Here is a 12,271-nt window from a genome sequence, read left to right on the forward strand (position 1 = left end):
TGGTATAAAGTCGCCACCCACTGTAAGCACAGTTACTGCAATCAGTCTAAAGCCTGCAGACAGTTTCTGCAGGTTATTACTGCCGTATGACAGCCTATTATCTCTCTATGACAGGCCATTACCTGCACAGAGGAGCTGGGTAATGAAATAGGCAGGAGGACAGAGAGAGGACAGCGTGCTATCAACAAATCAAACAGATGCTCTTTACACTGAGCTGCAGGCACCAAATCTTACACTGAGCCTGTGTGTCAGAGTCGACTCAGCCACAGTACACAGGGCTCACAATACTGACCAACTCTAGCCAAGTGCTGCATTCTAGGTCACCGAGGGGAAAGCTGTATAGAGTCTGAATTTAAAGTGGGATTTCTTTAGTTTGGACCAAAATTCCCCCAAAATTGCTGCATTTTGATTGATTAGAAAGACCATTGGGGTCATTCGTCTGTAACTTAAGCTAAGCTTAATGGACAGAGCACTAACTTGGACTGCAGTTTGTCCTCAGCTCATTTTGGTATTAAAGGATTACTTCACCCACAGAATGATCTTTTGTATATCAATCACTCACCCTGTGTTATGTAGCATATGCAGTATAATCCAAGTCTCATCACTTCCATAAACGAGCACGTGTTTTTTCTTGGCTCAAAATGAGGCGGCGGTGGTACCAGCTAGGCTTGTGCAGCATGGTCCATTTTAAATAAAATAAAATAAATAAATAAAATAAATGTGATGTTTTATACCGTCCTGAAATTTCACAAAGGGTATACAGTACATGATGGTATAAGTGTGCAGCGGTAAAGGCACTTTTTGCTAAGGTTTTAGCAAAAAGACATTTATTTAGGAAGTACTGAGCATTGGACTGGATAAATGAGACTTGGATTGTAGTGCACAAGTTATTTGAGAATTTGTAATCAGATGTTTTGTATTGCATTTGTTAAACACAGTCTCCATTTACTCCAAATTATCAAGAATTACCTCCGTTTTTGGATTCTTTGTTCACCATGGAGGAATGCGAGGAAAACAATGTTTTCTTCATGAATCCAATGTAACACAGGATGAGTAGTTAATAACAAAGGATGATTTTGTGGGTGAAGCATTCCTTTAGACCGTTTAAATCAAATTTAATTGATTAATTGGTCAAAAAATGATTCTCCAACTACTGGGATAATCATTTAAGTTGTGTATTTTTATCTATTTTGTTTATTTTTAGGTGTTTTGTGTCATGTAAACTGACTTCGCTTTACTTCCCCTCGATCTTTAGAAAATTGTGACTGACGCTATAATTTAAACAATTGCTTAAATAAAAAAATGTCAGATCAGTCAACAGTGAAGGTAAACCTTTAAATAAACTGATTTTCTCCAGTGGTCTCCTAATGAACCACACTTCTCTTAGGAGGAATATAGCTTGCAGGTTTGTTTTAAGCCATCAGATTTTGTAGTCACATGTCAAAATAAATAAATAAATAACAAATGGAAAAGAAAAAAGCTGCAGAACTCATATAAAATGCATCATACACACATAATGTAAACGTGCTTTAGGTTTACCTCACCTTTTGAAGAACAGATTTAAGATGTAAGCTGGGATTTCTTTCAAAAGAAGAAGAAAAGGCTTTCTCAAATCAACGTGTTGCGACTAAACATACAATTTTTATCCTACAAAGTGCAAGTAAAACACTGGGGTCGAGGAGAGCAGTACATATTTGAATGGGTCACAAACTAGAGGTCAACAGCAACTAAATCACTCATCCAGAATAGTTCTAACAGTAGTATTACAATCAGCTATATTCCTTCAGTTTTTACCATATCATTCAGTACAGCGTAATAAGCAAATTTATATCAAATGTTTTGCATTCAGAATGTTTTACTATTGAAGCAAATTACAGCCATCTCAGACTTGCAGCCGGCTTTCTTTGAATGGCAGTAATCAGGATGAGCAATCAGAAATCAGCGAAGCATTCTTCCAGAGTGTTTGTGCATTTATGAGAGTGAGAGGATTTGTTTTGTTGCCTCTGCCGCTCGTCTTTCTTCATTACTTGGACGTCCGGAGCACGTGTATTGGAGGACGGCTGTGTGTCCTCAATAAAAAGGACAACTGATCATTAACAGCGATGTGGAAAGAGATACCCATGCATGATCCAACAGACACACACTCTCAGACAGACTGGAGTTACATAATGGTATCAATATACGAGGTTGATACTGGTGTATCATGTGGCGTGTTGTCCAACTCAGATTTGCAGAGTATGTGGTAGTCGCTAATTTCTATCAATATTTATATATCAGAAGACTCACAGTCCAGATAGGCCTTTTTGTAAGGATTAAGGGGCATGGAAAGGGTAATGTACTGTGTACTGTGTATATTATGAATAAATTGGGGATGTCAGTTTTGGTTAACTTTGCTTTCGATAGTGCGACACCCATTAACCAGTAACAAACCACTTAATTTATAAGAAAAAAAAGAAAGATGTGAAATTCAAAACGTCTTTCCTTTTAGTGTGGCACTCCATTGACTCAGTGAGTTTTAGCGCCGCATCTCAAAGCGCTATCCATTTAGTGGTAGTGACACATACATTGTTTGTGATGTAAATGTCCTACATTTTATTTTATTTTCTGTTGGCTTTGCTGACGGACAGCTCTTCCCATCTTCCTGTCTCCACTAGTTAGCTAATACTAGTCTTGGCTGATCTGCACTGTGCACCAAGCAGATGGAAGCTATAGTTAGCTAGCGCCGCTGCTCGTTGGTGATTACTGCTGGTGACACTGGCCCGATGATTCAGTTAGAGCTGCAAAGCCCTTTTAGCAGTGTTAACTATATTATCACCACTTGCTGTGTCGACACTGCTAATCGTACTGCCAGTGCTAACAGTTTTGCTAAAGGGGGTTCCTTTGTATGTGGGGCCAATGTAGGTAGTCAATGGGCCAAAATGGGATTGTCCACGGGTTCCATAATGGCCCCATGTCAAATGCCCACATGGGTGGCTTTAATACTTCATGGAACCCATGAACAATCCCATTTAAGATCCAGTTTTTCAGCCCATACAAATGCTGGCTGATTGGCAGCTTAAAATTAAGTCGCTTACTCATCAGGGTGACCTGGGCGAGGGATATGGGTTCACCACAGGGTGGACAGGGAGCTCTGTCCACATGTTATGTTTCTCCACATGTTAACACGACAAGCTGGCTGGCTGTGTTCCACCAGATCAGGGTGGAGCGCAGCGCGGTCAGTTGAAGAGCGGCAGAATTAACCTAAAGACCAACACATGTAACAGGTCAAAAATATTCTCTGCAATTAACCAAATAACGTTTAACCACTGACATCCCCATTACACATCTATATATATTTACATGGCTAGTTCTATCTATCTCTCCATCCATCCATCCATCGAGACCAGTATCACTATCAACCCCTAACAATCTTACCCTAATATAGACTTTTACACACACACGCGTACACACACATACGCACACACACAACCCGGCTTATCAATTCTAAGATAGATCAGTAAAAAATCGAAAAGCAATGGTGGTGAGATACAGATTTAAAAGAACCAGCAAACCCTGTGCACCAGCCTCACCATCTCTCTCTCTGTGTTAGCCAGCATTCCCTCTTACTTTTCATCTGTTCTTCTCTTGCTCATTTACGCCTTCACTCTATCCAGTGTCCATGCAGCTTCCGCACTTTCACGACTTGAATACATTGGTTTAACAACCACCTCTCAGGAGGAACGAGCGGCCCTGAAAACAGGGTCTGGAGCCTCCCTGGGGTTTTTAGTGAAGCTCCAGTGGGACGCCATAAAGATGAAGACGCGGTGACTTTCAATGTTTGGATTCCTTTGAAATGATCCCATTTGGGGAAAACCTAACAATGACTTTTACTGTGCTGCATAACGGATGGTGTCACAAACACAGACAGATCTGGCGGAAGCAGACCCTTTATCCTCAAACAAATAGTGCTGAGGGTGTGACAAAAGGTGCTTTAATGGAACATGTTTTTAAATGTAGCTCTTAGCTCTAATATCTCCCCACATGACATCAATAACTAAATCTGTGCATGGATGGTTTGAGTTTTATTAGGGTTGTTTGGTAGTGGACTACAAATAACCTTTAGTAAAGAACTCGTTAAAGGTCCCAAATTGTGAAAGTCCAATTTCCATGTCTTTTTCACTCATAAAGCCGAAATAGTTGTTATATAAATACTGTTAAAGTATCAAAACACCCAATCCAAAGACAAATGCAAACAGTCCTTACACAGAAACCATGCCTTTAAACAAGACGTCAGGATATCCGTGAAGCTGTGATGTCACAACTTTACAAGTAAAAAGTGCAACTAGAGTGCTGTTGCAGTCATTCCCTCAGCTGCAATGACAGTTTAGAGACATGGAAAGAGCAGATGTATTAGACCCAGTTACACTGACCAATCAGAGCAGACTGGGCTTTTCGTGAGAGCGTCTTAAAGAGACGGTTGCTTAAAAGAAATGCTCCAGACAGTGTGTGTATTCAGGCAGACAGCACAAGGAAAATGTATCATTTTTTGATACATCTAAAATGTTCTGGTTGAAGCCAAAAATACAAGTATGAACTTGAAAATGAGCATAATATGGGACCTTTAAGTACCATTTCCAGGTACCCTTTAATGTATTTGACTGCTACCTTACAAGCACACAGATCAGCAAATAAGCAGCTTGCAAGGCAGGTAAAAAAAATAGCTCTCTGTACATCAGCCACAACATTACAATGCTGCTTACAAGTTAATGCATCATTATTGACATAATGTGACTCTGAGAGGGCCCATTCTGCATAATGAGTAAGCCTAATACTGACACTATAAAGCATTCACCAAGAGTCAACTGCCATGGCCACAAGTGGTAATAAAATGATCCAAAATGTTACAATGTAGTGCTGCAGTAGAACTACAGAACCAAGTCTGTGAACTGTTTCAGTAAGTCAGTAGTCAGTTGCACATTTTTGCCGTTGTTTTGTGTTTTTTAAAATCTTTTTGTGTAACTGTGTATTTTATTTGTTGTTTTGTGTCTATTTACAGTTGTTTTGTAGTTATTTTGTGTCTCGTGCTCATTTTGAGTATCGTGGCGTGTGTTAGAATGGGGGGGGGAACGCCGTACATGTGGCACTTTCATGCCGAAAAGCTTTGAATGTGGTTTCCATGAGGTGGAAACTAAACGACTTCAGATTTGTCAAATTCATTCAATTTTCTTTTTGTTTGTTACTCCCATGATGCTCTTTGTCAGTTGTAAAGTCAGTAAAAGTGCACAGAATACAAAGTCCTAACACAGGTGTATAATTAAATGTCTGGTTACCTCCTCAAACAGCTCCAGGCTGTACGTGTTGTCGTCATCCGCGAAGAAAACCACACCGGCGTCCCGCCTGCTCCGGTGCTGCCGGAGCCACGCGAGAGCCACATTCCTCTGTTCGGTGGCGCGTGGCATCCCGGTGCGCTTGAACCTGCGGGGAGTGAACACATGGAGGTGCGTGTACTGCACGCCGCACCGGGCCAAGAAGCGCGCCACCAGCTCCGTGCGCGAGGTCGAGTCCTCTACTACGATCCAGTGGAACCGGGGCACCTGGCGGAAGGCGTGGGCCAGACGGGTCAGCTCCGCTTTCTGCACCGGACGGGTGTAAGTCGGCGTGATGGCGTAGATAACCGGCAGAGCGGACTGGTTCTGGGCGCCGCTGCCCACTCCCGGCGCGCCGGTCCGTGCCGCCCGCTGCGCCCTGCCGGTCCGGCCGGCTGCTGGAGCCCGGATCGCCCTTTTACTGTCGATATCGATCATGATGATGACAATAAGGACCCAGGGCAGCAGGATGAAGAAACGGCTGAAAAACACTGATTTCATGGCGAGACTGAAGTTACCGTGCGCCCTCTCTTTCACTCCATCACACACAGAGAGGCACCGACCGCAACTCCAACAACCCTCCTCCAAATCCTGTGATATTATTCTTCACACGCAAACAACTAAAGCATGCAGCTTTAGTCCAACTCAAACTATGTAAAGCACAAAACCTTCCGCTGCGTTCCCCCGTCCCAGCGGGACCGTTTCCCCGGAGTCCCCCTCCTCCTCCTCCTCCTCCCCCTCCGCTCTCGGATGGGACTTGAGTGCTTCTTCGTCGTCCTACCCTCCTCCGACTCACTCTCACGCAAGCCCCGTTAAATTCCCATGTTCCAGCCGGGTTTCAGCGCGTGTTTCCGGGGGAGAAAAACAAGCCGGGGCGCTTCTCCTCCCTGCAGCGGCCGGTGAGAAGCCACCGATGTGTGCGCCGCCGAGGAGCATCACTTGGCGAGGACGGAGCGCTGCTCGGAGTCTGAGGATAATAAGGCAGGAGGGGAGGAGCAGGTGCACAGCAGAGGAGGAGAGAGAGACGGGATAGAGGAGAGAACCTGGGGAGAGAGAGCGCGCGCCGGAGGAGAGAGAGAGAGAGAGGAGAGAGAGGGGAGGAGGGAGCCGGAAGAAAGGGCTTGTTATGTTGTGCGCATCAGTATCCGCTGAGAATAAAGCCGGCTGATAGAGAGGCAGAGAGAGAGAGAAAGAGAGAGAAAGAGTGGCCTGTGTTGTGTTTTACTCTGTGTTTGTCAAGAATAAATTATTAAATAGAAAATAAGAGGATTTGATATGATGACTGGTGGGACAGGACACCTCCAGGGGTCTCTGAGAGATGACCAGGGTCCCCTGATTAACACTAGAAACACTCAATTTCAGATATAGAACATTGCATACATATTCACAATCCAAAATGATAAGAAAGGGATCATTATATGTCCACACATATGGTCATAGGGTCAGAGGTCACAGATTAACAGAGATTTATGTTTAAAAAGTTCACTGGTAAGCTTCCCGATGGCTCAAAGTTACATTTCAAAACAGTTCCAGTTTCTTAACCCTTTGAAACATGGATTGATATTACTTTTCATGTGCTGCATAAATGCCTGTCATAAATATTTTAACCTTTGAACCCTGAGCAAACTGGTTTGATTTCTTTTAAAACATGGCGAAAAAAAGGCAAACTTGGCAAGAAATGTCCTGCAAATTGCAAGAAATTAGCAGATTTAGAAAATTATCTTTAAAAAAGGAGGAAAAATGTCCAGATTACTATATTTATGATAATCATAATTACAAATTTAAGATTGTTTTTACATGAATTGATTGGGGTTTTTTCAGTTTATTTTACTTTAATTGATCGTTTTCTCTTTCTTTTTTGTGTTTTTTTTGGTGAATTTTCAGGTAATTTTCTTGTACTTTTTACTAATTTCTTGCTTTCTTTCAGGTCATTTCTTCTTAAATTGCTGATTGCCTCCAAAAACATCAAGCCCTAGTTTCAAAGGGTTAACTTAAATTGATGATTGTTACTTGTCTTTGCCTAATGTGATAGTAAACTAGCCTTCAGGTTTTGGTTGCTCACAAAAATCAAGCAATACAAGGATCTCACCGCAGGCTTAAGTAAACTGTAATAGCCTTTTGTCATTAAGACCAAATGATTAATTGGATAATTGTGAAATTAATGACAATAATTGACTGATTTATAGACCCAGCTAAAGTGGGAGTGCTATTACCAAACAAACGATAGATTCATCAAGCTGTAATTATCTTAACTGCATGCGAAATAGGTCCTGGGCAACGTTGAATCAGAGAATTGCAATCAAATGGTATGCATCGTACACCCATTAACCTACCAGGGTGCCAAATGATTTACTCATTTAAAAATAAATCAAGTTTAAAGAAGTAGTCATTAAATAGATTATTGATGGAAAATGGGTCAGATTATTATTTTTTCATCGTTTAAGTTGTTCTTTTTTTCTTTTAAGAAAAATGCAAAGAAATTGCTGCTTTCAGCCTCTCAAGTGTGAATATTTCTTTTTACTCAAACACAACAGAATGTCTTTGGGTTATTTGGCAATGTTTGGACAAAACAAGCACTTGACAGCTTCACCTTGGCCTCAAGAACTTGTGATGGGCATTTTATACTACATTCTGACATTCTTTAGACCACATGAATTTGATTTCTTTAGCTATAGCTGGAGTAGCTCAGGGTGCTGTTTCTTCATTTACAGGAACCTCAGACCCCCAGAGCACTGAAAGACTTCTATTGGGTCAAAATGATGGAAAATATGTTGCTTTTTATGATGCAAATCTCACAGGACAAGAATAAGAAGCATGACGCAGGAATTAGAATACACAATATCATCCTCATAATGCTCAGACCAGGAGCGTATTTTACATGGGGATACAGGAGACATGCCCCCTGTACTTTGCCAGAAGGCAGGGTCGGACCCTTCCACTTTTTAGTCTAAAAACTAACATATTTAAAAGAAGAAAAAAAAAACCACAACCAACCAGCCAACCAACCAACCAACCAACCAGCCAACCAGCCAACCAACCAACCAGCCAGCCATTCAACCAACCAACCAACCAGCCAGCCAACCAACCAACCAACCAACCAGCCATTCAACCAACCAACCAACCAGCCAGCCAACCAACCAGCCAGCCAACCAACCAACCAACCAACCAACCAACCAACCAGCTAACCAACCAACCAGCTAACCAACCAGCTAATCAACCAGCCAACTAACTAACCAACCAACCAACCAACAGCCAGCCAACCAACCAACCAACCAACCAACCAACCAGCCAGCCAACCCAACCAACCAACCAACCAACCAGCCAGCCAACCAACCAATCAACCAACCAGCAAAACAAACAAAAGGAGTAACTGCTTGCACTGGTGTGTGTATATTTGAGGATATGGAAGTTACAGTGGTGTTTTTATCTAATAAACTGTGGGAAATTACACAGAGAATGAACAGAGATCATGTAAATGAGAATAACTAAAAACAAAAAGAATAAAAGAAAGTTCCTAGGATATTTTTGACAAATCTCCAAAAGTATAAAAGTGATTAAGAAACAGTTTTTCGTACTCTGTCAAATGTTAACAATATTTTCCATACAGTATTATCTTAGGCACAAGAAACTTTCTCTTGAACAGGTGTCTGTGTGAAATTTTTGACAACTTTTTTAATAAATACATAAGAAATGATCAGAATGGTTTTAATCTGCATGTTTTCACCTGTGGACTGAATTGATCTATTGATTGATTTCATCAGTTTTTGCTGACAACAGTAACAACAGTGGGAAATATCCCATGTAGTTTACAAGTCATCTAAATTGCACAGCCAATTACATTTGAACCTGTCCTCTTCATGTTTTTGGAGGACAGTCTTGTCATACTGGAGGACAACCATCACAGCAACAGAGAGTCTAGAATGTTGGCATTTTTTTTCCTCCTCTCGTTTAGTTTGACATTTTCAAGGATGTGCTCTGTGATGTCGGCACAGGACGCTCATAAGCTGCATTTCTGCCAAAAAACTTTCGGTATCGTACCCTTAGCACCAAAAGTAGGGATATTATCCTACCTGTATCTGTTAGGCTCTGTCCAGCTCTTGCTCCTGTTTCCTTTTCACCAGTGATACAGAGGGAAGTCTGCATGTCGTTAATCGTCCAGAAAACTGGGTTATATGCCAGCACCTTCACAGCAACAAAAAAATTAAAAAGAACAGGCTGGATTGAGTTTTTCTCAATTTGATATTTAACTCTTTAACACCTGGATTGACATCAGTTTTTTGAGCTGCAATCAGACACCTTTCAAAAGCATTTAAACCTAAACCAATTGGTTTGATTCCCTTTGAGAACATGGGATGAATGGTAATGAGTAACTTTGCAAGAGATGTCCTGCAATTTGCAAAAAAAAAAAAAAAAGCAAGAAAATGACCTGAAAATTAGCTGGGAGAGATTATGGATTATTATCAAACAAATTGGAAAAATGTCCAGGAAATGATATTTTTAATAATAAATAATAATAATAATAATAATAATAATAATAATAATAATAATAATAATAATAATAATAATAAAAACAACTTTATTTGTATAGCACCTTTCATACAAGAAATGCAGCCCAACATGCTTTACAAGAAAAAAATTACATGCACTAAGTGCTAAAAGGACATAGAAGACATAAAGACATAAAAAAATACTTGAACTTGAAAGAATGCAACTTCTCATGGATGAAACCAACTTGATAATACTAGCAAAAGTAAGATAAAATAAGGATAAGGATTAAATCAACAGAATGCACAATACAAGATGGAAAATAAAATAAATCCCATTGACATTATTAATTAAAAAATATTATATATTTGTATGTCATTTATATATAATTATGTATTTTAAATGTTAGTAACAGCAGTAGTACCAGTAGTAGCAGCAGTACTACTACTACTACTACTATACTACTAGTAGCAGTAGTAATAGTACTAGTAGTAGTAGTAGTGGTAATAGCAGTAGTAGTAGTAGTAGTAGCAGCAGCAGTAGTATTGTTTAATTTTTTGTTGCTCATTTTCAGATATTTTTCTTGTAATTTTTTACAAATTTCTTGCTAATTTTTTGACCATTTCTTGTTAAGTTGATCATCGCCTTCTTCCCATGATTTAAAAAAAAAGTCAGGTTGCAAAGGGTTAAAAAATAGCAGGTTTGTGCACTCAGTCTAAGTTGTGCAAAAGCAGGGGTTTACTGGTGGAGCACGAAAATGAGTTTTTGACACAGTGGCCATACAGAAAGGCAAAAATATTGTGATGATAATAACTAGGTTCCTACCTCTCTTGTGTCTTAACCACCTTATCTTGACTGTACAAGGTCAGAACAGCTGACTTCTCGGACGGAGTTTATGTGAGCAGAATTAGATCAAACGGAGGTCAGTGGTTTATTGTAGATCCACCAGGGATCCTTGAGACTGATAAGAGCGGGAGCTCCTGGCTTACTGGTGTTCTCCACTTGAGCCGAGGAGCTAATCATTGATGGTTAATTATGCACACAACACGGATCAAGAGATCTGTCGGGAGGAAAGGGAAGAGAAATCACTGAGCCACGCTAATAGACTTGGTTCACACCAAACTAATTGCAGGCAAACAAGCTCATAATTTCACAGGATGAAAGCACCTTTGATTGTTTGGATTAGGTAGCGGCCTGGGAAAGCGGATGTTTACGGAGAGCGGTAAAGATTGGCACTATTTTAAAAGCTCCACGCTCGATGATAACGCATCACATTGTCCTCAAACAAAATGACTTTCGGAGGCTTAATCAATCTCATGCCCAATGATTTGGGTGAAAACCAAGTAATGGGCTTACTCAATGATAAATCACTTTTAAGAGACTGATGTGATGATAGCAAATGGTTTACCAGGCCCTATTCCAATATTAGATTGTCACGCTTTATCAACCTTGATTGCGTGTTCTGCCATCTGTTCACGCACAACGAGCAATTTGGAAATTGAGATAACTCATCAAGCAAAATGTAATTTTTTAATGAGATCGGTGTGATTGAAATGGCTTCAGATATCAGTAGCTAACAACACAGAGGAAGGACAGCTTTTTTGTTTCGTATAGGATGTAAAAAACAAGATGATACATCTGAGGAGGCTTTTGAAACCTGAGAAAATTAGTTGGGTTGCTTTCAAAAACATGGGAAGAAGGTAATGAGCAATGAAAGAAGAAATGACCCAAAAGTTAGCAAAAAAAAAAAAAAAGAACAAGAAAATGACGAGTAAAATGTGTAAAATAAAATAATAACATTAGGAAGAAGAAGATGAAGAATCAAGGAAATTACCTGTAAATTAAGAAAATACTTATATAATCATTTAGTAACATAATTTTTTTAAATATTTAATTATGATACTTATAAATATAGTTTTCCCCTACCTTTTTAAAAAACATTTTAAAATCTACTAACTTCTTGCTATTCATGGAGGAATCACACCAATTTGCTCAGAGTTCACATGGTTAACCCTTTGAAACCTGAGCAAACTTGATTTCTTGCAAAAAAACATGGGAAGAGAGTAACAAAGAATTTAAGAAAAATGGCGCCAGAATTAACAACAAATTAGTTGAAAGTTATGAAAATTACTTGAAAATAAGTTGGGGGTTTTTCAAAGACAGCAAAGTTTAAAAAAGTAAAACAAGAAAATCACCTTAAGGTAGTGCTAAAAATACATATTTCCTTTTTTTCTGTAACATGATTTCATATACAAAATTAAGAGAATTATAAATATAGTTTTGTGGATGTTTTTCCCTCATTTTTTGATCATAACTTATAATCCCCTCCAGCTAATTTCAGATCATTTCTGCATCACTTTTACTCATTTTTTTCCAATTTGTCTTGCTGAGTTGTGAAAGTCATCTGAAAGCAAAATGAGAAAAATGATGTTGCTCCAGCT

General features: G+C 39.8%; 1 protein-coding gene across 1 annotated transcript in view; it reads right to left on the reverse strand.

The window, feature by feature from the left end:
* Positions 1-6,038, reverse strand: part of b3gat2 (beta-1,3-glucuronyltransferase 2 (glucuronosyltransferase S)) — a 73,294-nt gene extending 67,256 nt beyond the window's left edge. Inside the window, exon 1 of the mRNA XM_042502100.1 lies at positions 5,310-6,038. Coding sequence (XP_042358034.1) covers positions 5,310-5,846 — 537 coding nt within the window. The 5' untranslated portion in view covers positions 5,847-6,038. The remainder of the gene's footprint in view (positions 1-5,309) is intronic.
* Between the last annotated feature and the right edge of the window lie 6,233 nt (positions 6,039-12,271).

This window comes from Plectropomus leopardus, chromosome 15, assembly GCF_008729295.1.
Source record: "Plectropomus leopardus isolate mb chromosome 15, YSFRI_Pleo_2.0, whole genome shotgun sequence".
In the NCBI taxonomy this organism is placed as follows: Eukaryota; Metazoa; Chordata; class Actinopteri; order Perciformes; family Serranidae; genus Plectropomus; species Plectropomus leopardus.